This window comes from Gadus morhua, chromosome 23, assembly GCF_902167405.1.
Source record: "Gadus morhua chromosome 23, gadMor3.0, whole genome shotgun sequence".
In the NCBI taxonomy this organism is placed as follows: domain Eukaryota; kingdom Metazoa; phylum Chordata; class Actinopteri; order Gadiformes; family Gadidae; genus Gadus; species Gadus morhua.
Window position 1 is genome coordinate 4,514,437 of NC_044070.1, and position 26,975 is coordinate 4,541,411.

General features: G+C 43.9%; 4 protein-coding genes across 8 annotated transcripts in view; 2 read left to right on the forward strand and 2 right to left on the reverse strand.

Moving 5' to 3' along the window:
• Nucleotides 1-10,793, reverse strand: part of xylb (xylulokinase homolog (H. influenzae)) — a 35,711-nt gene extending 24,918 nt beyond the window's left edge. For 2 of the 3 annotated variants that reach the window (XR_003974802.1, XR_003974801.1), the window contains exons 1-15: nucleotides 10,661-10,793; nucleotides 8,090-8,172; nucleotides 7,506-7,575; nucleotides 7,055-7,135; nucleotides 6,608-6,694; nucleotides 6,229-6,357; nucleotides 5,931-5,996; nucleotides 5,036-5,108; nucleotides 3,036-3,154; nucleotides 2,576-2,657; nucleotides 2,383-2,423; nucleotides 1,940-2,055; nucleotides 914-1,029; nucleotides 676-749; nucleotides 164-260 (exon numbers count right to left, since the gene is read on the reverse strand). Coding sequence is in view for 1 of the 3 variants with exons in the window: in XM_030349359.1 (XP_030205219.1) it covers nucleotides 164-260; nucleotides 676-749; nucleotides 914-1,029; nucleotides 1,940-2,055; nucleotides 2,383-2,423; nucleotides 2,576-2,657; nucleotides 3,036-3,154; nucleotides 5,036-5,108; nucleotides 5,931-5,996; nucleotides 6,229-6,357; nucleotides 6,608-6,694; nucleotides 7,055-7,135; nucleotides 7,506-7,575; nucleotides 8,090-8,172; nucleotides 10,661-10,714 (1,288 nt within the window). In the remaining 2 variants the exon portion in view is untranslated. The remainder of the gene's footprint in view (nucleotides 1-163; nucleotides 261-675; nucleotides 750-913; nucleotides 1,030-1,939; nucleotides 2,056-2,382; nucleotides 2,424-2,575; nucleotides 2,658-3,035; nucleotides 3,155-5,035; nucleotides 5,109-5,930; nucleotides 5,997-6,228; nucleotides 6,358-6,607; nucleotides 6,695-7,054; nucleotides 7,136-7,505; nucleotides 7,576-8,089; nucleotides 8,173-10,660) is intronic. The other variant, XM_030349359.1, reaches the window with a different exon arrangement.
• A 375-nt stretch (nucleotides 10,794-11,168) lies between these two features.
• Nucleotides 11,169-14,417, forward strand: LOC115537432 (uncharacterized). 2 transcript variants are annotated; one of them, XM_030349365.1, is made up of 3 exons: nucleotides 11,169-12,146; nucleotides 12,846-12,972; nucleotides 13,150-14,417. In XM_030349365.1, exons 1-3 carry the CDS (start codon nucleotides 11,903-11,905, stop codon nucleotides 13,712-13,714), a joined length of 936 nt encoding a protein of 311 aa, XP_030205225.1. In that variant the 5' UTR covers nucleotides 11,169-11,902; the 3' UTR covers nucleotides 13,715-14,417. The 2 variants fall into 2 exon arrangements, with proteins under 2 accessions (XP_030205225.1, XP_030205224.1); XM_030349364.1 differs by having other exon boundaries at nucleotides 11,438-12,146; nucleotides 12,720-12,972.
• Nucleotides 14,418-14,631: 214 nt separating this feature from the next.
• Nucleotides 14,632-25,108, forward strand: nub1 (negative regulator of ubiquitin-like proteins 1). Of its 2 annotated transcripts, XM_030349358.1 has the most exons (15): nucleotides 14,633-14,773; nucleotides 15,045-15,179; nucleotides 15,357-15,524; nucleotides 15,602-15,666; nucleotides 15,989-16,053; nucleotides 16,430-16,594; nucleotides 16,716-16,804; nucleotides 17,018-17,124; nucleotides 18,247-18,433; nucleotides 19,339-19,446; nucleotides 19,535-19,687; nucleotides 21,390-21,536; nucleotides 22,046-22,123; nucleotides 23,130-23,352; nucleotides 23,550-25,108. In XM_030349358.1, the coding sequence occupies exons 2-15, from the start codon at nucleotides 15,063-15,065 to the stop codon at nucleotides 23,690-23,692; spliced, it is 1,815 nt and encodes a 604-aa protein (XP_030205218.1). In that variant the 5' UTR covers nucleotides 14,633-14,773; nucleotides 15,045-15,062; the 3' UTR covers nucleotides 23,693-25,108. The 2 variants fall into 2 exon arrangements, with proteins under 2 accessions (XP_030205217.1, XP_030205218.1); XM_030349357.1 differs by having other exon boundaries at nucleotides 14,632-15,179.
• Nucleotides 25,109-25,400: 292 nt separating this feature from the next.
• Nucleotides 25,401-26,975, reverse strand: part of crygn2 (crystallin, gamma N2) — a 2,754-nt gene continuing 1,179 nt past the window's right edge. The window contains exons 3-5 of the mRNA XM_030349367.1: nucleotides 26,570-26,726; nucleotides 26,028-26,173; nucleotides 25,401-25,666 (exon numbers count right to left, since the gene is read on the reverse strand). Coding sequence (XP_030205227.1) covers nucleotides 25,531-25,666; nucleotides 26,028-26,173; nucleotides 26,570-26,726 — 439 coding nt within the window. The 3' untranslated portion in view covers nucleotides 25,401-25,530. The remainder of the gene's footprint in view (nucleotides 25,667-26,027; nucleotides 26,174-26,569; nucleotides 26,727-26,975) is intronic.

The window sequence follows — 26,975 nt, forward strand, 5'->3', positions numbered from 1 at the left end:
GTTAAGTTAAGCACGTTGATATTAGTCCGCTTATTGTACCTGGGGCACAATCACAGGATTTATGTGGTAAATATTAAAAGGTCAGCCGAGCTTCGCTGTCAAGTAGCTCTCTGAATAGCGCCAGAGTCGCCTGATTAGAGGGAGGTTGGCAAAGCTTTCTTACTGATTCTGTACCCGAGTCGCTCCGCGTGAAGCCTCTTTGACAGAAACTGTCCTTCTAGCAAGGCTCTCACCTGCACCTGGGCACTGAAACCCGACACCTAGAGAGAGAGGGAGAGGGAGAGAGAGCGAGAGAGAGCTTAACGGTCTTGTTTATTTACAGTTATGGATTGACGTTTATTTCAATTATATTGTGCATGATTAATTTCAGATTTTTTTAACAAATGCTGTGGTGTTGAGTATCATTATGTTTTACATTATTTGACCTTTCTGCTTTGCCAATTTAAATGTATGTTTTCAATGCCAACAGAGCCGTTTCATGTTGAGTCTCGAGACAGAGATAGACAAATAGGCAGGGGCAGAGGGAGGGGGGTGCAGGAGAGGAAGAGGCAGGCAGGCAGACAGACGGACGGACAGACAGACAGACGGGCTGTCAGACAAGCAGACACTCAGGCAGACAGCTGGCTAACCAGAGCAGCCAGTCAGTCAATAAGACAGACGGAAGGACGGACGGACCCTGTTGTCGTGGCAGTCAAATCGGTGTACTCCCACAGCAGACGGTGTGATCTCCATGACATCAAAATAGAACCCTGACACAAACAAAGCCATTAACGAATCACAACGGAAACAGTGGAATAAGAAGAACTTCACAATATACCTTCCATGTGAATAATGCAGTCAGAGGGTAGGCAGTTGAGCAACAACCATAGAGCAGGACAAAGCTTTAGGGAGAGCTGCCAGGGTAAACCTTTACCTATGTTGCCATGGTTTCCGATAGGTGTATCCCGAAGTGCGGTGGAGAAAACCTCCCATGATCCTTCAGCGCACTCGTTTCTAACTCTCTCTCGGGTAAGGGAGCCATTCTTGAAGCTAGATACCACACACACACACACAAACACACCATCAAGAAGATGGGGATCAAAGCCTTTTTATTCTACCCCTGCTTTCCCAGAGAGAGCTCTATAATGCTTACAGGTAGGAAGCAGACAATGGAGATTTAAGCCAGTTCCTTATGGCTGGGAGTCCAAAGCACGACTCACTGTACTAACCTTCCCTTTCCTCGAATGTTAACTGCTCAACTGACTGGCTGTCAGTCCAAATTGAACCGTCTAAACCTTAAGGGGGAGGCTGAGTGAACTGGTCTTTCAAAATAAAGCTCATTAAAACGACGTGTGGACGTTTCATTCCCATTGAAATTGTCCTTTCCATTGTCGTTGTTTGTGCAGATTAGGAAGGCGGTCCGTGGGGAGGAGCAGAGCTGGTGGTATCAGCATTAATAAACAGAATATGGATGTGCTCTGTGGAGCTGGATAAACTGACGTGGTGTAGCATATAGTGTTTATCGCTCGCGCGTATATGATCCTCATAAATATGTGACCCGCTGGGAATGATTTCCATAATATTTGAGAAAAAAAATTGAAACTGCCAGGGACTTTTTAGTGTTTGTAATGTGGGGATATCCTGCCCTTGTGGCAGATATCAACCTACAGCTTTTGGACAAACCCAAGGCTAGGTTGTCAATTTACAACTTATTTCTGCTCTGTCCAATGCTCTCTCCCGCTTTCACTCTCTCTCTGTCTGTCTCTCTTACACTGTCTTACATAGCCTTTTTTTTTTTGCCTGCAGCTAACTATTCTCCATTCCTCTCTCTCCTCACAGTGTGACACAGTGTGTGTGTGTGTGTGTGTGTGTGTGTGTGTGTGTGTGTGTGTGTGTGTGTGTGTGTGTGTGTGTGTGTGTGTGTGTGTGTGTGTGTGTGTGTGTGTGTGTGTTTACACACCATAGTAGAGCCATGTATGACTGCCAGTCTACCGGGTTGCAGAATACATGACCTTCTAGTGCAGGACGGGGGTCCCTGATCCATGAAAACACAGTATCACTGGTACCCAGGCTCAGCTACACACACACACACACACACACACACACACACACACACACACACACACACACACACACACACACACACACACACACACACACACACACACACACACACACATATATATTGATGCAGATACAATCAAACTGGACTAGGGAGATAGGAAATGTATTGCTTGTTGAAAAAACTCCTGAACCCAAAATAATTGTAATTGATGTGTCTATCATCCATATCTATCGTGCCACTGTTTCATGTCTTATCATAGTAAGACGTGTTCTCTCCTACACATCCACTATAACCAGCATGACTGAGTGAGACTGGGTCCTGTACAAAGAGGCACTCACAGCCACGTCTCCTTCCCGTAGCCCCATCCCTGCAAAAGAGGCTGAGAGACCGATAGATACCACGAGAGAAGGGAACGAGGGAGATGAAGAAGAGGGAAGAAAAAAGAGAGAGACATGTTCATGATTGTTCAACTAAAAATAGCAATTCTCCAAACAAACAATCAGTTACATTGTTTTATATTGTTGAGGTTACCAGGGTTATCTCCAGTGAAGGCCACTACTCTGCAGTCCTCTGAGAACCCATGCCTGGCAACAAAGTAGGGAGAGACGCAGCCCTGGATGGGGAGGGCGGGGGGAGAAAGAGAGAGAGAGCGAGAGCGAGAGAGAAAGAGAGAGAGAGAATAACTATTCATCATTTAGTTCAATCCTCGCATCTTAATACTGAAACTACGTTTTATAAGTGCCTCAGCCAATAAAATGATCTTCAATTAGTAACCAATTAGCAGCGATGGCCTTCTTCTCCAGTGTGTGATCTTGCTGATGGGAATCGGTGCTCGTTAACACATTGGCAACATATTATATTTCAAGAGTAGCTGATTACAAGGTACAAGTGATACCGAGTCGATGGGGGATTTAAACGGAGTACAGATGTGAAACAACCCCACAATGTGAGCCGAATCCTGCCTGGTTCAGCCTGCCTGCGGTCCTCTTACCAGCACTGTAGTAGAGGGTTGAGGGGCTCCCAAGAGCTTCCCCAGACCAGGGGCGGTGGCCTCCAGGCAGACCTCAGACCAGCATCGGGTCTTGATGTCCAGAAGATTCATTCCTGAACCTGAAGAAAAATCAATCAATCTGTAAATCCAATAAATCAATTCATAAATTGTGACATCAACATAAAGTCCATAAGTGTTAATTCCATTTAACAGGGAGAAGTGTGTGTGTGTGTGTTTGTGTGCATCACACATTTTCTATGTGCCTATTGGGTTTTCATGTGTATTTGCATATGCATATCAGCATTTGGTATGTATGTACACCTTGACCAGTTTGACCGTTATGCAATACATTTGTCAAAAATGTATTGCATACTGCTAAATATGTGTGCGTGGGTATGAGTGAGAGACAGAAATAGAGAGAGAGCGAGAGAATGTGTACATTTGTTATCAGCCTCAACCAGACACAGCTCCAGTCACACTCTAATTGTCCCCAGACAAGGAGAGCTGTGAATAACAGTATTACACGTGTGTAGTGCAATTGTCCCACAGGACAAGCACTGGCAATATAACTGTCGAAATAACCATACACCGTACTTATTAGTTTTTACTCAATCATGCTTATCGCAGTATTTAATGTGTCACCTCCCAACCAGAAAATAGGATTTATTTTGTTTTTGTTTTTATTTCCAGGGGGAGAGTAACTGAAGAGGGTAAACTTGCGTGTTTTTTGAGGTGTGGGAGGAAACACACCTGATCACGGGGAGCACATACACATATCCCCGGCAGGCAGGTCTAGAAAAGGTTTGGTGCCAAAATTCCCATAGGGGGGGCTATAACTTCCGTTCTTAGTTAAACACTCGCCATGCCCGCCCCGATTTATAAAAAAAACCTGAAACTTGGTGAAACATGCCTTATTTTCATGCTCAACATTTTGGGAACCATACTGTCTGTCAGTATTAATCCTAATGTACAGTGAACATTTTGGAAAGACTTAAAAAATGTCTTCTTCAGAATCATAGCTTGAAATGAAAGTTTTCATAAACATGACTTGCGAAAATTCTGGGATTTGGTATTGACACTGATTGTGTAAAAATGGTTGAGGTATAGCAAATTAAATATCTGCTAATTTGCTTACATTATTATACCAACCACAAGTCAACTTCAGAAGGAAGCGTCAATTTGAAAATCCGAACTAAATGCTAAGCTAAGCGCAAATAGACCATTTCCAACGCTAGTCTGCGTCGGAATGAGTAAGGAACTTAAAACTTGCCAGGAACAAAGAGGACCCTTCCCTTAACATGTGTACATAGTTAGTGTGTGCATGTGTGTGTGCGGGTGCCGATGAATGTGTGTGTGCGAGTGTGTGTGTTAGTGAGTGAATAACAAGGACCCTGCGGGGGGCATAGTTGCGTCTAGGAGTAATGACTGTGATTCGCTTGAAAAAGGCGGCCACTGGGAGAGGAGGTGCGTCGGCTCACACAATACCTTGTGTGATGTGACCGCAGTCCTAGTTGTATATACAATTAGGTTTCCCACTTTGTACCGTTAATTGGTCATTTACAAATAGTTAGAGGTCATTTGTGTTCCTTTCTCTCAAGATTCTCCTACCAATGGAACCAAATTAACGTAGAGAGAATTAATGTATGGGTGGATGGGTTTTATTAAAAAACATGAAGTACTGATTTAATAAATAAAGGGTTAATTTTAATTGAATGCATTGTTGATATTTCAGTCACTTCACTAGATTGATTATTAACAGACAGATGCTTGGTGGACCGGTAACTAAGAGGAGATAGTTGGACTGACCATTTTGAAACTCCCTTAGAAAATAAAACAAATAATTGGAATGGATACGAGTAAACGTTTTTGGAACTCATCAACAACCGTTGATCTAATAACATACTTGCATAATAGATTATGGATATGGATAGGTAGAGGGTGGGGCATTAAGGGACGCACAGATCAAGGCGAGCATGGATTGAAGGGGGAGAAAAACTCACCATCACTATAGTCGATTGCAGCGTAGGCACCCAGGAATAGAGAGGCAGCAAAACTACTGACCAATGAGATCCTCTGAAACAATAGCATGCGCAGCCACACACACACACACACACACACACACAAACACACACACACATAACTTTAATGGATTTTTATTGCGATGGAACCACTACTCCAGCAGTTTGACACCTCCGGCGTAATCTCTCACTCTCTTCACCACTCCGACCACACCGTCTTACTTATCCATTCCTTATTTTTAGTGGTGACAGAAGAACACAAGACTCCCAGACTCCCCGCCCGGCGCCCGCCCACAGTTACAGCTGGGAGCTGCCCAGGGCCCGGCACCTCTCGCAAGGGCAGACGCTGTACATGCTAGGTACCGCTTCCACAAGCGCCCTGAGGAGGATTCTTGACGCTGGGATTATGAAGACTGGAGAACAGTTGTGGGGGGGGGGTGGGGGGGGGTGTACTTCAGCCAGAGCCATTATCTAATAATATCACGATTGTATTAAAAGTATCGTAAAAGTCTTGGCTGGCCTCTCAGGGGTACGTGCCTTTAGAGGTATCTCCCCACTTCAGTGTATCGATGGAAATCAGTTACTTGCATACGTCGAGGTCACAGCAGGAGGAATTTGGAGGAAAGTATTGCAGTGCCAATTGGCGATGCCAAGTATCGGTGGAAGAATCATAATGCTGTTGTGGTGGGACATTCGCAATCGTAACATCAGAAACAGGAATAAAATATCGACTACATGTTACCATTATACCATCTATAAGGAAGATTTGACTGCTAATATTTCTGGTGACTATGGACAGTAACTGTACACAAGGATAGGGCTGAATGTCTTTAGGTCAAGGGTCAAACTAAAAGTTCAACGTACTCTGTACACTTACCTCTGTGTTCTGGTACTGGTCCGGTCTGGTCTGCTGGATTTTGGCGATCTGGCTCCCAGTAAACCTCTGCAGTAGAGAGAAATACATCAGAGAGAGAGAGAGAGAGAGAGAGAGAGAGAGAGAGAGAGAGAGAGAGAGAGAGAGAGAGAGAGAGAGAGAGAGAGAGAGAATAATTAACGTCTTGAGAAGAGAGAAAGGATAGCAGGAGGGAAGAAGAAAAAATAGAATATAACAAAGGATGAATAGAATAGAGAAAAATCAGAGTGTGTGACTGTGTGGGTTTTTTGGGGATAATGACCTCATACGCCCTGGAACCGGTGATGTCCGCTAGTGTAGTGGCGCCCCCAAGTGTTGACTCGAGGTACTGGCACTGTGGCGACGTGCTGGAGTCCATCCACACCGGGCTGTCTGCCACGGCGAAGCTTTCCTGGTCCACACACATGCACTCGCTTTGAGCGTGCATACACATGCACACACTCAACAGTATAACCTCAAACACCTATCCAAGCTGCAATTCGCTCCACATAGCATCATGGAAGAATGCAATTTATAATTGTTTTGCCAATGGTCTGCTGGCTTGTATTTTGAACAATGATGGTCTGGATAATTACTTGCAGCCAAATATGCACCAACGCACGCGCACATACACAAACACACAATAACACACACAAACACACCTGCATCAGTTGGCTTAGGCTCTTCTCCGGGTCCAAATGTTTGAGGGTGTGATCGGCCCCTGTGCTCCAGTAAACACTGCCATGTTGCTGGAGAGTTTAAGGAGATTGAAGACATTGCCCAAAGCAATGCATGAACATGTACATACACCCCAGTTTAGGTTATTAGGTTATGTGATTGTACAACTTCTGATTATGTGAATGTAGTTATGCCATTCTTACCTCTAAGTGTGGTTCTACCAGTGTGTTTACAATACAATAATTTAACTTACATTGTGAATCACAGAGAGAGAGAGAGAGAGAGAGAGAGAGAGAGAGAGAGAGAGAGAGAGAGAGAGAGAGAGAGAGAGAGAGAGAGAGAGAGAGAGAGAGAGAGAGAGAGAGAGAGAGAGAGAGAGAGAGAGACACACACACACACACACACACACACACACACACACACACACACACCTGTCCACTGCCAGACAGGGCTTTGACCAACGAGAAGTCAAACCCGGCCTTCTTCATCTTGTCCAATAACAGGTCCAAAGCCTTTGGGACAGGAACAAAAAACACTGAACAAGCACGTATGATTTGCCCTTATGGTTATGAGAAACTGCATGTCGTTGTATCAGTACTTGTACTCTGTGCAATGACAATAGAGTTGAATATAATCTAAAAATAACTGTAATACCAACCCAACCATATCACTGCAAGCAAAACAAACTTGTGTAGCACGTCTATATGATGGCCCTTTCTCCTGCTCTGGGAATAAAGACCAGTGTTCAAATTAGTTAATCATCTAACCTCTGTCTTTTGGGTGTGTGTGTGTGTGTGTGTGTGTGTGTGTGTGTGTGTGTGTGTGTGTGTGTGTGTGTGTGTGTGTGTGTGTGTGTGTGTGTGTGTGTGTGTGTGTGTGTACCTGTATCCACATCAGCACAGGGGATGTGACAGTTAACCTGTCAGCATGGATATGAACCCCTCCCTGAGTTCTGATCATAGTTACAAAAACAGAGCGAGAGAGGTGATTAAATAGCTTTTACCTGTGACGAGTACAATATTGCTTTTAGATAATGTTGAAATCCTCTACTTATTAGTACTTCTTTTATTTTATTATTATTATTTATTATTATGATGATCCATTGATGCTGCTACTTTTTTATTTTCTATTGTATTGTTACTGCTATGTGACTGTTGAATAACCAAGTCTAAGAATTGGGCTCTTGTGTACTTGTAAGATAAGATGAAATAATAGTAACTCTAATTCTGATTCTGGCATTGTATCTTCAATTTATATAATGTAATTATGCAATGCAAATGGTAGAACATGGTATTAACAATGCAAGGATAAGGGGTTTGATTCTCACTGGGCCAGCCATGAATGCTACGAATGCATGCTTGCTCATTGCATTGTTAGGCCATTTGGATGGCATCATCTTGGATGGCAGCATAGATATAAATCTGTGTGACAACCACTAGAAGACGTTTTTAGTTTTGATGTCTTACTTGAACTCGGGCAGTTCGGAGTCAAACTGCACGTTGCTCTGGTGAACCACCGTCAGAGTGCCATCTATAGCCATCACCTTCAGCTTTACAGGACACACACACCACACACACACACACACACACACACACACACACACACACACACACACACACACACACACACACACACACACACACACACACACACACACACATACACATAACACACACACGCGCGCGCACGCACAGATGCACAGACACACGCACAAACACACAGTTTGAATATTGCTGCTTGAACATCTTTACGACTATGTAATATACTGAAGTAAGGCCTAGCTTAATGCTAAAATTGTCCAGATGTCAGAAAACTCGTGTGTATTCAACATGTTAACGTGAATGATGAAACATGCTAGAATTTCCTACAGACGATACAATCAAAGTCATGCATAATGTGCAGGCGTCCATCAAGCACAGGTTAAGCACACAGCGAAGGGAACAAGGTTCAACATTGTGGGAAGAGGCTAGAAATACAAAAGAAATAAAAGCGAACAGCCAAGATATTAGAACAATTAGAACAATTACTAGTCCGCCGATTAAAGGTTGTATAGGTGATTTGCTTTTTTGGCCATTTTTGCAAAATTACTTGAAATCCTTATCATAACCCGCTTACAGCCACTGAGTTAGAAGTACTGACATGAAAATGAAACAAATCAATCATCTGTGGAACGGGCAGGGCTCGAAAAACTCCAGCCAATCATTTCCATTGCCACCGAGTTGCATTGGACAGTAAGTACGTCAATCAAACGGTCGTACTGCACTCCCCCTCCCCCGCGCCCCGCGCGCGACCCCTTCGTGCAGTACTCGTGACCCAGAGCTCGTGACCCAGAGCAAGCTCCTGTTTGTTGTTATCCTGCGGTAGCTACTGGAACTAGTTAATCCACATTTGGACCTAGCAGTAGAAGACAATTTCCATGGCAGACAAGACGCCACCATCCCCACCACCACCACCACCACCACCAGCAAAGAGAAGGAAAACTCTTTTTCAGAGAGTAATTGATAATAAAAACGCTGAAAGAGAAAAACTGAAATCAAGAATAATCCTAGGCGCTGCTTTCGAACGTTGGCGGCAACTGAAGGACGAGAAGGGTCTAAAAACCGATGCTTGTGTGGCGGTTGACCTAGTTTCAAAGTTTATACCGTTTATACTCGGTAATACCGGTGTGGAGACGAGTGTATTACTCGGTGTGAAAATGTCCACACCGCGGCAACCCTAGTGAAAACCAGGACTTCCAATACAATTATATGAAACAAACATACATTTTCTAAAAATAGTAATGATTTATGTGACCGTTTAATGTTTATAACATCTGGTCCAACCATTGCAGCGAGAACGTATTCTCAGCAGGGGGTGCTGGGAAAAAAAAAAAACTCAGCCTGCACTAGACTCGCAACTCGTTACATTGATAAAAAAGATGTATAGCAGTGCAGCTCAATTACACCAGTGCATGCGCGGACAGTTGAAAATCGATCGTTCACATCCAGCTGCTCACAGAACAAGTTTAGCGCACCACCGCTACCCTCACACTTTTTCATATAACCTTTTTTCAGCACTAGGTCATATGAGCATTAAATAAATGCTGCGTCTCAAAATGCCTTGGACAGCAGCGAGGATGACTCGCTTTGCCACGGGCCGAAACAGTTCGGAGCGACCACAGCCGGAGCGACCACAGCCAGAGCGAACACAGCGGGGCAGAGGAGTGTCAGGGATAGTCTTTGGTGTACACATCAGTACGGCCTATTTGCACTACTGTTTAGTGGCAATGCAGTGTTTTATTCGATGCCTTTTTATTTTCGTATATTATTTCAATGAATACAATTTATTTATTCATAAAAAACGGATCTGGTCTTCAAATCTTTTTTCCAAATATAGGTCGTCTTACAATGGGGTTTGTGTTTATATTCGGACCAATACGGTACAGCGGGCGCTCACATGACGTTAAGCATTTCCTGGTGCATAATGTGACGCTTCAGAACCTAAAATCCCGTTTCTCCCCGTTGACACGACAACACATAACCGGCGTTTTCAGAAATCTCCACTTTGGCCGGAGTTTTTAGAAATGATCGTTTTCTGTGATAAGACAGGGCCTCGGACAGGGGGTGTTGCAGCACCCCCAGCACTCCTACTTCCCGCGGTACTGGGTGCAACTTACAGCTGAATGTAGTGCCATGTTGTTAAACGAAAACCTACGCTAGCCTGGCTCGCTCTCGCGCATCTCTGTTCGCGCTCGTGCATGATTGCGCGTCCAGGTACTTGGAATGGGTGGAGTCAGAGTCAGCGTTGAAGGAGAGGGGGTAGGACCATTTGAGTTGTGTATTTTCAAAATCTGCTGGCGTTTCGCAAATCACCTACCCAACCTTTAAGAAAAACGCTTCATTAAAAACAAACAAAAACAAATCAAGTATACTTTTATTAAACAAAAGCTAACGTCAACAACAGCGACAGCTTTCTTTCGTTTCTGCGCATGTGCAACATACACTTACGATACGTCACGTCAGTAGACGTGCACGAAAATTAAAGATCGAAAAGGGTACCTGCTGCGTGCTGAAGTCAAAGCCCAGGTAGAGCGAGTCCTCTGGGGCAGCCATGGCAGACTGTGTGTTTATGAGAGACACGCTGGACACACTAGCAGGGTCCTGAACTGTCTAGAAAAGGGTTAAATATTTAAAGAGACAGCGTCTTCCTTCCTGCCTGCCGTACTCTGTGAGCACCACTACAACAAAAGGGCACATGGAGTGAGACGAAAAAATTAAATATTTCTAAAGAATATATGAAATAGCAAAAATTATGATGCCAACCCGCACACGAATTGAATTACATAAATATCCATTAACAGACAATCTGGGAAATATAATCAGAATTATAAGTAGTCAACTTTCATTGGCTTGGTTCCTCAACAGCCACATTGCAGCAAAAATACAATATAAGGTAAATAAAGACAAGTAAAAATAAAAAAATGAAATAATTAGAAGCATAGATCACAATAATAAAATCAAAAAAGTAAGTTATAATAAAATAAACGAAGACCGTGGTATAACTAATAATAAGTTATGAGGTGTATCGAGAAAGAAATTCTTCTGAAAACTCTTTGCTCCCCCTTTGAGTTTTAGACCTTAGCGTTTAGCAGGAAAGTCTGAACAATTACAGGAAGTATGGGCCTCATACTTTTTTTCAGCATATTCAGCATCTTTTAAATGGACAAACTACAGATGTCATTCTGAAGCATTTTTAAGATAGGCTTCCTTAAACACATAAGCCATTTTGACCTGTAGACGAGGTGAATAAAATGTTCTCGTTTTTTTATATAATATATGTTGTGTTGTGTAAATATTCTATTGATAATTAAATTGCATTTCCTTGTGGTCGGTGCTTGGTTTTGAGCCATGTCAAACAAAAAGCCAGCAAGGGCCTCCGGAATCATTGTGCTCCACTGTTGACACAGTTATCAAATCTCAAACAGTAAAGTACAGTACACCCCTTGTGTGCATGGATCAAGGAGCGACCAGCGTGTGTCTGGAAGCCGATGTAGACCTGAACTGACCTCTCGTAGTTCATATTGCTCTGTTCAGCAGCCAAGAAAGAACAATATCAATATCGGCCCCTTTGGGAATGCCCCCTTTTTTATTTTTTTATTTAAACTTATTTAGTATTAGTTTTTGTAAGATTTGTAGGGCCTATGAAAAAATCATGAACGATGATGAACATTGCAAATTGATTTTACGTGTTGCCAGATTAAACTTTTTGAATTTTGCAAGAAATAAGGGTGGCTCGTCAGGATGTCCTCATGCTGCTGTCTGAACTCTCCTTGCCCCGTGAGAACACCACCAAACCCCTTCGGAGCAACAGCGCATAGAGCAGGCGAAGGGAAGCAGCTCGTCCCGTCCACTGCCGAAGAAGTGGTCGATTATCTGGAATACGCAACAAGCCGGACTGAAATGGACGTAGCCTTACTCAGAGAGCAGTACAGATTGACCAAAGAGAACAAGATGAGGCAGAACCGGGTGGTCGTGTTCAGAAGAGGTGAGCTGTCCACGCTGGCACGCTTATCTACTAAGGTGTGCACCTGCGTGCAGCTGCCAGTCGTTTATAAGTACTTCAGTATTTCTTTTTGCTCTGCGATTAAGTTTGGGGTTGTATACATTTCTTCCTTGTTTTTTCTACTGAACGACCATTCAAGGAGAAAACGATAAAGGGATATGCGAAATGGCTGACGCATTTTCTATTTGCAGGAGAATTTCCTTTCGAAAATTATTTAAACGCCAATAAAAAGTTTTGAAAGAGACCCGGACACGTACCGGTGCTTCACTTCGCTTTTGCGTTGATACGTTTGTCACTTGGTCATCTGAATGATCTGATGAGCCTACTAAACAGTAACCCTCCTCCACAAATGGGATTGTTATTTGCAAATATTTTGTTCTGATGATTGTTTTGGCCTAAACTGATATATTTTAATTTCCAGTAATTTTCCACCTACACTTCATTCTCATACCTGACCTGCTCTGGATGTTTGCTGTCCATTTCTCTTCTCCATTTTGATATTTTCCTTCTCTCTGTCTATATCTATCTTTATATCCATCTTCATCTTGCCTACAGTTTCAGAGGACCTCACTGAGGCCATGCGCATTATCCCCGTTGCGCAGGGTTTGTCCTCTTCACTGTGGTTAACCAACAGCAACAGGCCACCGGACTTGACCCTACTGTCTGTTGACCCAACTCCAGCGACCCCTGACCCCTGGCACGATCACTTGGCCCTCCACCGGTGCCCTAGCACCCCTCCTGTGGTCACACTATCACCCCCGGCACAGACCAGCACCGCCGCTGGTTCCCATTGGCCTCCACCACACAGGCTCGTTGTTGCTGTTGTTGTTGATGTTTCTCGTCATTATTGCAGCAAAGACGGGCATTATTGGGTTATATTCTGGAACTATACTTGCGTAAAAATCAACAAGTAACTGATGAACCAAATAAACAAAAAGGCTGACCGACCGGTTTTCTGACTAGGCTGTTGTTTCTTTCTCTCCAGGAGGCACTCCGAGGCGGGGAGCTTTAAGCCGAAGAACAAAGTTGAAAGATATGTTGACTCTGCAGCGGGTTTAAAGGGCAGCTGCCCCAACATCTCCTCAAAGGATCCGCTCTCTGGCTGCGTCCACATGGCAGGAGCCCGTCAGCTGGACGGTTTCCTCAAGATTGCTCCCAGAGAAGAGGGCGGAGGTGAGTCCCTCACTGGCACCTCGGAGGGCTTCTCCTTTGAAGGCTCTTTCACAAGTTTGGAAGAGAGTTACACCCCTCCTGGTTGCTCCCTCACGCCCTCAGCCTGCAGTTCAGTCGCTGATCCATATGAAACCGAGGATTATGACAAGCCACTGGAGGGTAGCCATGGTGGCTACGGCCTAGCGTGTCCTGTGGTCGGGAGGCTTGCTGCGCCTGTGCCAACCCCCAACCGAAGCCAGAGTTTTGGGGTGCAACCACTACGACCTACCCTTGTTCCTGATCAACACCATTACTCCACCTACTATCCTTTCCCCAACAGGAGGTCCATAAAAAAGTCTGAGGCAGCCAAGAAACTGGGCATGTATTCCAGCTTTTAACCCTGAACATTGGATCGTGGAACGATAGCATGACGATAAGACCCTCTCACAATAAAACGCCCTGCGCATCAGAGAACTACTCTCCTATTTCTTTATCTTTGACTGTTAATGTGGAGGAATGGATGTGTTGAATGTATGCTCTTTGAATTACGCTTTAATTTGTACGCTCTGAATCTCTACGTAATGTAGCATCCCTGAAATGCTTTACTGAAAGGTAGACAGGGTTGGGCAACAGAGATGTTGGGTGGATTGGGCTGCTGTAACTTTTAACTAATCTCTTTTGAGGGTCATCAACACTGCTTTAAAGTACTCATGAAAATGAAATTCTATGAATGACTAAATCAGAATCAATGTAATTTTTTTTATATTGGTGTCTGTCAATGAAATATTGACACAATTGAATGTGAATTAAAAAGACACAGATTGTATCCTGTTGCATTTCTGTAGCTTAAGAAATTGTAATAAGAGGCTCAATAACATTTTATTTTTCTATTGGGCACTGTTGTATAAACAACTGAGGCTATAGCATTATACAATGTTATGGTATATTGCACTATGGCATTGTGCATTATTGATCATATAAAAATGTTATTTGATCGTCCGATCGTTTTATTCCTTTACATATTAGTAGGCTTAATGTGTGTAGAATAAATCGTATGTAAAACAATTATAATGTGGGCAAATAAATTAGATAGTTCAGTAATTTGTCTTTTAATTATTTGCATTATTTTAGCCCTACACGAAATATAATATTATGCATTCAATACAAACAATATAAGCGTTTATTATATGTGCGTTCATATAAATATATATATATGTGTGTATGATGTAGATTAAATGTGTACAGATAATTTGAGCGCATCCGTCGGGGGCGGGGCTTGTGTCGGCTGTCGGGGCGGGGCTTGTGTGACGTGCCTTCGTCACATGTCAAAAAAAGACGAAAACAAAAACAAACACAACATCGACCTGGCGAAACTACAGCCCAATGTTGCTCCCTGAACTGAAAGAGATATAGCATAGTTTTTAATACACGTGTCTCCGCTAATATATTGACTAAAGGTATTTCATGACAACCGTGTGTTTTAATTTACCAGAAACTAGCCGTGGCATGTCCCAGGACCTAGCGTTGCAGATGAGCTGCGATGTGCCAACAGTGAACAGCTAGCCCATTGGCTACAATGTTTTCCGTCCACGGATTGTTCTGCGTTTAACCATGATTAATGTTTTAATCATAATGATATGTGATGACGTGGAGCAACATGCCATCATTTCCCGTTTCTAAACGTGCTCGCTGGAGGAGAGCTTGATACTTTCGGTTTGCTCCCTTCAGTATTGTTTGATAGAAGCCATGGCGGAAGAAAACCTTGAGGCCAAGTTAAAACATCACCTCAAACAAGATAAGATCCAGCTGTGGAACCCACCGTACACCAATGACAACAACGAGCCCGGAAAAACACAGATGCAGGTCAGTGAAACATACAGGACAATGAAATGATCTAGTCGCCCCCCAGAAGTAGGCCATATACACTAGCGCGACAGGGCAAACTTGAGTGCATTACAGTAACTATGACCATGGCTGTTTAATTTCAGCAACGTGTGTGTGCTTGTTTACTACTCTTTCGATCTGTTCTGTGGTTTGTAGGACCTGGCAGAAGGCTATGCCCCTATGGTAGGCTTCGCTGTGTCTGAGGTGGGCTCTGTGTTGGAGGCCATCAGAGCCCAGACGGTGAAGAGAGGCCAGGGCAACAAGGCCTTCAAAGAGACTTGTGTGGCCACATTGGAACTGATGCTGCCCAGGGATGGGAAAAAGGTGAGTTTGTGTGTGTGTGCGTGTGTGTGCGTGTGTGTGAAATATCAAGTGAGTAACAAACTGTTATTTGTTTAAAGGAAACCAAGAAAAAGAACTACCTTGAGACCAAGCTTGATTTTCCAGTCCAGGAGATCATGAACAGGTCACTTGCCTCATCTCACTCTACCCACAATGCATTTCAACCACTCTAAACAGTAGGACATCAAATGGTCCAACAATCAACACGTTTGATCATTATTCAGAGATTGATGATCTAATGCATACGATCTTGTTCACCAAATAAATAAATCATTATTATTCAGGATTAATTAGTATTTTTCATTCTAGGAAGATTGAGAATGATATTGTCTAAACTAGAGTGTTGCTGATGTACCGACATTTTCTTGGAGGAAGTGGCAGAGAGGGTCGTGCTTCATGTCATGTGTGATGTGTTCTTGGTCAACTGATGATTTTTCCCGCTACAGAATTGGAGAGAAGTACGGCTTCAAGTACATTAAGTTGATTCTCAACGGCAAAACTCTGTCTGCTGGTGAGTGTTAGCTGTTAGTGGGCTAGGAGGTGTAGCATAGAGAACAGGCTACTGGCTAACAGGGATTATTCTTGCTCTCTGAGCGGGGGGACTGCATACAAATCAACATTTAGCTCTGGTTATCTGTCATATGTGTTTTAGCACGTTGCTTCTGCCTCAGTTTATTTTTTATATATTTGGGGCTGGACATGAGTGCATATCAAATGGAACAACAGTATTAATATATATGACATGTAAAGCCTAACGTCTTTACAGGTCAGTATAAATTAATGAAAGGAAAATACTGTCATTTAGAATTGACTGAACGTTTAGAATTGCAAAACATTTAGCAGAATGGCAACATGGCTGTACGTGATGAATGGTTTGCACCCCCCAGAACAACGGCTGGATGAGCAGGGCGTGAGGAACAACAGCAAGATCATGGTGCTGAGGGTGAACGAGGAGGACCGCAGGAGACAGATCACGGAGGAGGAGCAGAAGAAGAACCAGAAGGAGAGCATCGACAGAACGCAGAAAGGCTTCCAGATCCTCTCAGAGCGAGGTGTGTGTGTGTGTGTGTGTGTGTGTGTGTGTGTGTGTGTGTTCCTATATTATCAAGGTCTAATGGATCTTCTTTGTTTTATTGTATTGAATTTGATGTTCTTCTTTTGGTTTGGCGCCAGACGGTAGTGAAGACCCAGAGACCACACCCTTCCTGGAGATAGCCGACCAGAAGGGAAACCCACTTCAAATTCCTCACGAGGAAAAGAAGGTTGGCTGTCTGAAATACACAGCCATGGTTGGCTGTCTCACCTTTGAAGTTATTGCTTCTGGTGTGTGTGTGTGTGTGTGTGTGTGTGTGTGTGTGTGTGTGTGTGTGTGTGTGTGTGTGTGTGTGTGTGTGTGTGTGTGTGTGTGTGTGTGTGTGTGTGTGTGTGTGTGTGTGTGTGTGTGTGAGATTATAAATGTTTGGTCTCCTCACCAGGCTCTGATCCTGGCAATGGGTTTCCATGAGAAAGGTCGATCTCTGTTGAAGAGGAAGCAGCACGACAACGCACTGTGTCACCTGCTGCAGGCCGACCAACAGTTTGGGTAGGAAGACATTGTCTGGTCCCGCCTTCCTCATACTGTTGGAAGACGGGGCTAAGTAGTGCTTGACCCTTAGCCTCTAGGGCCCACCTAAGACCTACAAGCCTAATTGATAACAGACCTTGAATTGATAAAGGATAATTTATTTAAAAGTGAAGTAGGTGTCAGTTTTCTGTCTGTTTTCAGACTAATGTGATCTGTTGACTGCAAAAATTGTGGTGTGGTGGGTGAAACAGTTTTGTGTGTGTGTGTGTGTGTGTGTGTGTGTTAAAGCTGGGCGGTATATCGATATTTGAATATATGGAACGAGATGCTATCGTCAACATCAATATAGTTCATTTGAGTTGAAATTACAGCGCATGTGCTCCAAAAACAAGCTGTTCTGAGCCGCGCCTGATATTTCCTCACTCTGCTTATCTCTCTCCGTCGTGCTCTGCCTCTGGCTCAGACAAAGTGTTGCCAGATTGGGTCAAATTTCCCGCACAATCTGGCAAAACTGGGTGCAGCGTGTTGGTCCCAGGGTTGCCAGATTGGGCGGGAAATATTGCCCAATCTGGCAACGCTGCTCAAACACAGTGTGCCCCGGCCCCGCTTTTCCACTCGCGTCACCTTTTTAACGCATTTGCCACATCTTGCTCTGACTGATTAATTTTTTAATGTTTAGCTAGCCTGGCCCTAAATTTAGGATTGAGCTTGCAATCAGCAAGGCAGGTTAACGAGCACAACGACGCAGGCAGGCTGGAAATGAAAGCACAGTGGTTCCCCAATGTTGAATGACGAGTTGTAGCGCGGCAACTATGTTATTCCGTCAACAAATATCGATATATATATCTTATATCGACAATCTGCTTGAAAATATCGTCATGACTTTTGGTCCATATCGCTGAGGTGTGTGTGTGTGTGTGTGTGTGTGTGTGTGTGTGTGTGTGTGTGTGTGTGTGTGTGTGTGTGTGTGTGTGTGTGTGTGTGTGTGTGTGTGTGTGTGTGTGTGTACAGCATATATATCCCTCGACTGAACCCTGTGGTGCCCGGGAGTGAGGCGGGTATTGGACCCTAGTCTGTTGTATCTACCAGTCCGTTGACAGTGGCTTGGGTGTGTTCCCTTGTGGGTGTGTCCTCCTCCAGGCGCTGTGGCTCCGCCCTGCTGACCAGTGTGGATAACTACGCGGTGCTCCAGCTGGACATCGTGTGGTGCTACCAGGCACTGGAGGCGCTCTCCTGTCTGGACGATGGCAAGATGAGGCTGCAGAAAGCGGAGGACTGCTTCCTGCACTGCTACGGAGAGCAGCAGCAGAGACTGCTCATGATCAAGGTACTCGGAACAAACAAACACACACACACACCCACGCACGCACAAACTCACTCACTCATGATTAAGGTACTCTGATACACGCACTCACTCACTCACTCAAGATTAAGGTACTCTGGTACACACTCATTCACTCACTCACTTATGATTAAGGTACTCTGATACAAACTCACTCACTCACTCACTCACCCACTCATGATCAAGGTACTTGGATACAAACTCACTCCTTCACTGACTAACTCACTCACTCAACACTGAGTGATTTCCCATCATTCAGGCACCCAAGATGGCAGCACACGTCTCCTTCTGTCTCTAACTGTGTCTGTTTGTCTGTTTGTTTAACTACTGTGACTGCGATTTTTCTGTAAGTCATCTGCAAGCATCATTCAAACATGTTTCCATTCAAGACTTTTTTTTTTAAAGTGAAGTAGTAGCTTATTACCTCGTTATCTCGGGAAGACCTGGAATGCCTCTCCTTGGACAGAGACAAAAAGGTTGCAGCTACAAGTCTTTTTTTGGCTTCAAAAGAAAATGAGATTTTTAATCTCAATGAGACTTCTCCTGGTTAAATAAAGGTTAACTAAAATAAAAAATAACTCAACTCCTAACCATCGTCTGTCATCTAAAATCAAATTGTTTTACAGGTTTCAGCCCTCCCTGCTATAGTCCATACATACAGAGCCTATTTTTATTCCTGTCTTTGTAAGGTTATTTATAGTGTGACTACAGTCAACCAGTCAGCCAAACCTATTTAGCAAAGGCATGATGTCCTTGTCGGACTTATTACAGTAAACCAACAACATTTGCCTGAAGACACTTTGATACATAGATACATACCTACTCCTACACACAGTGCTGTCACCCACTTTGTGTGTGTGTGTGTGTGTGTGTGTGTTTGTGGTACTTAGGGGAGCCAAGGCAGGGAGGAGGTGTTGTTCCTCAGACTGTACCTGCTGCAGAGTCTGCTCTCCTACGTAGAAGGAAACGACAGCCAGGCCGCACAACAGCTGCAGAAGGTACAGAAGAAGGCTTTTAGTGCTAAAATGGCATTCCCGTCACCATTGTTATGGGTTTGAGGTTGGAGATGTGCTGTGTGTCCACTAGGTGGAGTCGTTGTACAGCCGTCTGTGTCCAGACCTTGATAAGATGACCCAGCTGATGAGCCTGGGGTTCAGTGAGAGAGAGGCGCGGCTCGGACTCCGCGCCTGTCAGGGAGACATCGAGGAGGCCGCCATGCACATCACCAACCGCAGACAGGTAAACACGCACGCAGACAGGTGAACCCGCACGCAGACAGGTGAACACGCAGGCAGGCAGGCGGGTAAACAGGCAGGCAGACAGGTAAACACGCAGGCAGGCTCCCCATTGTTGTGTACAAGATGCCTGTAAGAGCCATATTTAGCAAATATCTAGTTTGCCTATTTTGAGTTATTACTTTTTATTTTATATCATTATTATTAAGATTGCGTATTAGCATGGACCCATAAGGCTTCCGTAGAGTCATGACGTCAAAAGAAGTAACATCCTGATTTCATGCCTTTTGTTTGTATTGTTCCCTTTATACAGGTAAGAGGTCAAACTAACTCCAGAGCCATGTCATTTATGGGGTCAAGCGCATTGCTTCTTTAGGCTTACCTTAAGTGTTTTGAAGAAAATTGGAAAGACAATGCAACATTGCCCAAGATAATTTTATGAACTACTTGAATATACCTTCTAAAGAAACATAACGATTATCCGAAGCATGAACCAGCGTATACGGTGTTCATGGTTATTTAAATTGACGGTGGTGTCATGTTATAGTGTGTTTTCTACCCCAATGTATGGTGAAACCATGCATTAACCTCTTAAGCTCCAGCCTATTTTTAATTGTCTAATTTGTCTAATTAATATGCTTGGTGTTTGAGTTGTGTGTTTGAGTTGTGTTTTGTGTTAATTGACCATCAGTAAGCGGTGAGCTTGACCGTGGTGAACCCGTTCAGTGAGCGGTGAGGCTGACCGTGGTGAACCCGTTCAGTAAGCGTTGAGGCTAGTGGTGCAACGCTTCACGGGTTTCCCGTGATCCGTACGGATCAACCATCACGGTTCGGGACGCAAGTGATCCGCGGATCGGCTGATTAAAAAAAAAAGTTGTGCGTTGACGTGATCAGTGCATGTTTAGAGGACAATTCCGGTATTAACAACATCATCAAGTATCGTAGCGAAATACAGTTTCTGTTGTGTTTTAATTGGCGTTCCGTAAATCACATTGAAACGTAAACCGGAACCGAAACCGGACGTCTTTAGGTTTGGTTGTAGACTTTTCGCGTATCAACAGTAGGGCTAGAACCGAGCGAAAAGACTACAACCAACCCCCCTTGCAATGAGCATGAGTCTCCCAACCGAAATCAATGGATTTACAAAATGCCAAATAAAACACCACAGAAACTGTATTTCGCTACCAAACTAAAAAAAAGAAGATAAGGATGTCTGCATTGCCTTGGGAGAGTGTAGACTCTAAACTCCCCAGGCAATGCAAACATCCTGAATTGTAAATCCAGGGTTAGGGATTATTTACTATCCTATCCATGATAAAAAGAAGAAGGAATAATGCCTCAAATTGCAATTTTTTTAAATATTGACCATGCTTAAAGGAAGCAGGATTATTACCTAATTTTTCACTTTATTTTGTTTTTACAGTTATTTTATTTTAAATGTGACTTTTTATTTAAAGTCACATTTGTCTTGTAATCTTTATTGTTGTTGTTGATCCGAAAATGATCCGACCAGTGACTAAAAAACCGTGACCCGGTCTGAACCGTGAGCTTTGTGATCCGTTGCACCCCTAGTTGAGGCTGACCGTGGTGAACCCCATCAGTAAGCGGTGAGGCTGACCGTGTTGAACCCCATCAGTAAGCGGTGAGGCTGACCGTGTTGAACCCCATCAGTAAGCGGTGAGGCTGACCGTGTTGAACCCCATCAGGAGCGGGAGGCGCTGAAGGAGCGCGAGGAGGCCAAGAGGAGCAGCAGGCTGGAGGCCGTGGCCGTGCTCACAGAGATGGGCTACTCCAGGGCCGACGCCTCCAGGGCCCTACACCAGGCCCAGGGGGACGTGAACCGGGCCTACGCTGTGAGTACCTGCATTATGATAGAGTGAGATGGACAGGACTGTATGGGAGAGAGAGGGCGCGCAGCGAAGGACCACGGGCATTAATCGAACCTGGCTCGCTGCGATGAGGACTGAGCCTTTATGGTACGCGCTCTACCCGGTGTCATTTTTATTTCCAAATGCCGTCACACCAACGGGCACAGACCAAAATGCCTCTGGACGCCATTGGACAGGCCCTCAACCAATCAGAGCTAGGAAATGGGTGACTCAGCTCTTAGCCACGAAAACATGACCTGTTTCTTCTCAACTAGCTTTAAGTGCTGTCGCCTGTTCTTCCTTCAGTTAAAATATACCTTCCAGTTTGTTTAATACTGTCTTTATAGAACAATCAACTTAAAATTCAGAATCCTGGTCCATCATTTGTAAGGATAGGTTGCCTATAGTTCCTTTGTCCTGTGACATACAACTTCTGAATCTCCAAACATCTCTTGACTAACCCATCTTTCCTCTTGCTTTGCGTTACTGGGTAGATCCTTGTCGATGCCCAAACTGTCTTGGTGTCCAATAACAACTCGGAGAGAGCCGTCAGTGAAGAGCTGGTCCAACAGGTAGGTGGAGGTCACACAGAGTGGTTGGTGTTAAAGGGGTGATATCATGCTTTTTCGACTTTTCCCTTTGCTTTAGACTGTTAAAAGACGTATGGATAAACGGTTTATGTCTGTTCTACAAAAATCTGAGTCCGAGCCAGGGGGAGTATAAGCATCGACCGAGAACGCTTGTTTGCGCTCAAAATTTACTTCTGTAACAGTGTGACGTCAGACTGCAGTGGGCGGTGCTGAAGGGCAGAAGTCCCGCCTCCCGTCTAGCCGCATTGTTTAGAACTTCTCGGGGGCGTTTATCTGCCGAAGCACGCGCAAAGCGTTCAACCAATCACAGCAAAGTGGGCGTGCTGACCAATCACAACAGACTGAGCTACTCGGGAGGGGGGCCTTAAAGCGACATGATACAAAACTGTATCAACCCCAAGAACTGGGCGGAGTCAAACCTTTTTTCCTGATTAATTGCAGAGATATTCAACAGAAGAAAAACTCATCAGTGTATGAGGCTTTTTGAAGTTGTATTCCAACAGTGGCTAGTCTACATTGCTTTGATTTGAAACCTTAACAGACACTTTAATGTTGTTGTCCAAAATTGTGTTCCCTGTTAACCAACCATGCGCTCACAGATCCCCACCTACAAAACATGATCGGTCTGAACAAATACGAGCCAAAGAGAGTGAAACGCCCTGTTCACCTAGATTAGAGTTTGTATACCATGAGACTTTAAATATTAATCTTGGATTAATATAAGACTTTAATTTAGATATTAATCTAAAGTCAGATTTGTGAGACTAGACTGACTGTTAACCCTTGCATAGAAACATTGCGATCAAAATAATTATATCCAATATTTAGATATTATTACTTTCAGTTTTGTTCTCTTTGGCGCTCATTCCCCATAGATCCCAATTGTCCTAATCCTAATCTGTCCTCACCAGCGGTCAATAAACTCTTAACCATTGAGTCACCTCATTGGGCGATGGATAGTGACTTCTTCCTCTCCTCGGCCCTCTAGCTGTTGTATCTGGGCTTTGAGAGGCAGGTGTCTGAGACGGCTCTGAGGTTGACGGACGGGGACCTCCAATTAGCCACTCATCTGTTGCTGGACAACCAGGGCGTCCTGTCCCCCGACCTGCTGTCAGCCTCCCCACCCTCGTCCCCCTCCGAGGAGCACAGCAGCTCCTCGGATGACCCCAGCACCTCCCGGCACCGGCCCAGGACCTCCTCAAAGGCCAAAGGTCAGACCCCCACCAACACACGTCACCCGCATAGAATATAGATGTGGAAACGACCTGTGTATTCTAGTCCATACAGATACAGCCATCCACTGAGAAACTGTTCACCTGTGTGTGTGTGTGTGTGTGTGTGTGTGTGTGTGTGTGTGTGTGTGTGTGTGTGTGTGTGTGTGTGTGTGTGTGTGTGTGCGTGTGCGCAGAGGACCGGGAGCTAGTGAACGAGGTGCTGGAGGACATCTCTCGTCACGAGGAAGACTACCTGGACCTCACCCTGGAGGAGGAGAGCGAACTGATCGCTACCATGAAGAGTTACCTCAGCCGGGGCAACGCACACGCCGTCTAACACGCACAAAAACATTTAGATTCACTGTCTAACATAAGCACACACATGCATACATCCTACAGCCAGACAGACAGGCGCAATCTCTCTTTCTCTAATGTAGACACGGACACACACACTCTCTCAACAGTCTCACACACAATACTGTCATACGATGTTGACATGAACTTCTGTACATGCTTCATAATATTCAATTGTGCCTCGCAGTTGCCCAAACGTGTTTCTGCACACACACAGGGTTTGTCATCAAAAGCAATAACTTCAAAGGTGAGACAGCCGACCTTGGATTTATTTGTTTCCCTTGTCTCATTCCCCTATACATAATCTGATGATAATATGTTGTTCTGTAATCAACAGAATTTTTGGCTGTTCATTTGATGCATTCTTTGTTTTCAAGTTATTTGAGAAGATCTCAGATAAATTCTTTACATTTAACGAAAGTGATCTAGGACGATCTGTTATTAGTTTTCATATTTATAAAATTTGCTTGGCTGTACAATTTAAATCTCTTCTTTAGATTTATTTGTATTTGTTTTTTATTTTTGGGAACTTCATTATTTAAACTCCAACTGTCCTCAGCCTGATTTTTACTTTGAAATTATGAATTTTACTTTGAAACTATGACTTTTACTTTGAAATTATGAATTTACTTTAGAAATTCATAATGTTTAATGATAAAGCAAGTCCGATCCTAGATCGTGTTGGTGTTTTTTTACACAGTGGTTTGATATTGAGCTGAAGGTTCTGCCCAATTAAATCGTGGGGGAAGCTCGATCGGTTATCCACCACCAACCAAGGACAGAGGGGTTACTGGGTCGCTGTTGTTCCAGTTGAAATGGATCCCAGTTTATCCTTCATAATGACTTTTTCTGAAGGACTTACGTTTCTGATAATGCTTTGTAAAACGTCTTCAGTGCAATTTATTTAAAGTTAATTTTAAGTTAGTGAATATGTTGCCCTCGACAAAGTTTTTTTATAACAGAACTCATTGCAATTTGCATGATTTATTTTCCTTAATTGAAGAAGAAAAAAATATTGTTTGTCCAAGGGGAAAGGTTTTTTGTTTGTTTGTTTTTTTTGTTTGAAGTCCTTGGTAAAGAATATTATTATTGTTGTTATGAATTATTATTTTGTGGTGTTTAAAACTGCAATAGCATGTTAACATTTGCCGTATTACCGGCCATATCATGCCGAGCGAGTGTTAATTTCATGTCAAATTTTACTATTCATTTGTTTAGGGGAGACATTTGTGTTGCTTTTTTCAACGTGCACATATTTTCTGGATGCAGTGAGTTTAATTGCATTGCATTGATTTGGAATTCTATCGTATTGAAGTTTCCGATGCAACAGCACTTTTTGTTTCATTGAAGCCATTTGTTCTTATATATAATTCAGTAAATACAGATTTGAATATCTTCAGTGGTCGATGTGGTTTGTCTGACTGTTTCTGAATGTTTCACTTGAATAACTCACTTTTAGACAAATGTTCTCATTTAGCCTGGTTTAGCCTACGGCCTTTCATTACAATTATTTTCCTTATTCCACTCATAATACACATTGAGATTACACTTCTATTTACCATAGTACCAGATTTAGAACCTCAAATATCTAAACCTAAAGCTTAGAATCTACTTCCTTTAGGTCTAACACCTGCCAAGCAATAGAGGCAAGCAGAGAAAGTTCCCGTTCGATCAGAAAAAAGTCTCGCTGGTTGATGTGTATTTTTTCTTTATTTACTTTCATGAATTTTACATCATGAAGAGTGGCTTTCCATCGACGTCAAGTAGTTCCTCGGTTCAAGTTCAGGAAGGGGTTGGAAGGTAGGGGGTGAGGGGAGGCCTTTAGAAGTAGTTGACCACCCTGCGCAGGGACTGGATGTTGGGGTTCTGGGCCTGCCACTCGTTGTGGCTGCAGTAGTCTCCCCTCTCCACGATGTACATACGGCCTCTGTAGTTGGGCTCCTCATACATGGCCCAGCTGCACATACACACATACAGACAGGAAATGGAGATTAAGTTTAAGAACATGGACTTACTAGGAGTAAGACTAGAATGAAGAATCAAACATTGTAGTATTGTCGACAGGCTGAGTTTACTAATTGGCTTCCTTGGGGTGCAAACACCCCAAGGAATCGAATGGTCGAATATAACATCTGTGTGTGACTGTCCTGATTTGAACATGATTATTTAATATATTATGCTGTGTGTGTGAAGAATAAAACAAAAGTTATGTTACTCTAGGATCCCATGACGCTTTCTCTCTGTGTCGTCATTAAAGGGAACCCGTTTTCACATCCCATTTGACATCTGTGTGTGCAGAGGAGCCCGTCGACACTTACGCTCCGTCTCCGTAGACCTTCAGGGAGTTGATGCAGTTCTTGGAGAAGCCGCGGCTTTGCAGGAAGGGGCAGTCGTCGCACAGCTCCACGCACTGGCCGGAGAAGTTACAGGCCTCGAACAGCTCAATGCGGTAGTGCTCACCGTGCTACGGGAATACATGTTGAAGTTAGAGAAACACCGCACCAAACCACACAATCTATCACGCCAGGGTCCAGCCATAACAAGAATGTATGTACTCACAACATTTGAAACCACTTTGGATTAAAATTGCCAACCGAATGGCTTTTGCTGCAGGCCCTCCATAAAGTTATATATGCTGAAACTGGACAACCTTATGGCCAATCATGTATTGGTGTGTTATTGAGGATCACAATAATGTATGTGGGAGACGTCCAATAGCCACTACCTTCAACCAAACACATCATCTACACCCAGGTTTGGCGGTCAGGCCCTGCCTCTGAAACGTTCAGATCTAGGTCTAGCCTCGAGTCTCTCTCTTTCTGTCTCCATCCATGTCTCTATGTCTCTCTCTCTCTCTCACCATGCGGACGGGCTTGCAGGAGCCCATGTGGTCGTTGTGGGAGTTCCACCTCTGGAACTCGGGGTACTCTCCGCGCTCCAGGATGAACTGCTGGCCCTTGAAGTCGGGGTGGTCGTAGCAGATGAAGGCGCCGCTCTCCACACGGATGGAGTTCACCCTGGACACACACACACACACACACACACGCACACACACACACACACACACACACACACACACACACACACACACACACACACACACACACACACACACACACACACACACACACACAGGCGAGAGGAGAGGGGTAGCTGGAGTTAGTCAAATCGATTTTGTTTAGGATTAATCAGGGAACCTATCCTGTACATTCCATATATTATGCATTATATCACAATTTATGTATATATCGTTTTTTTCCAATCAG

Excerpts from the sequence above, each read along its gene's own strand:
- LOC115537432 (XM_030349364.1), top strand. The coding sequence starts at position 11,903 with ATGTCCTCATGCTGCTGTCTGAACTCTCCTTGCCCCGTGAGAACACCA. Across the intron at positions 12,147-12,719 it reads GGTGGTCGTGTTCAGAAGAG|TTTCAGAGGACCTCACTGAG; the intron begins GTGAGCTGTCCA and ends TCTTGCCTACAG. Across the intron at positions 12,973-13,149 it reads CATTGGCCTCCACCACACAG|GAGGCACTCCGAGGCGGGGA; the intron begins GCTCGTTGTTGC and ends CTTTCTCTCCAG.
- nub1 (XM_030349357.1), top strand. The coding sequence starts at position 15,063 with ATGGCGGAAGAAAACCTTGAGGCCAAGTTAAAACATCACCTCAAACAA. Across the intron at positions 16,805-17,017 it reads TTCCTCACGAGGAAAAGAAG|GCTCTGATCCTGGCAATGGG; the intron begins GTTGGCTGTCTG and ends TCTCCTCACCAG. Across the intron at positions 23,353-23,549 it reads GACCTCCTCAAAGGCCAAAG|AGGACCGGGAGCTAGTGAAC; the intron begins GTCAGACCCCCA and ends GCGTGTGCGCAG.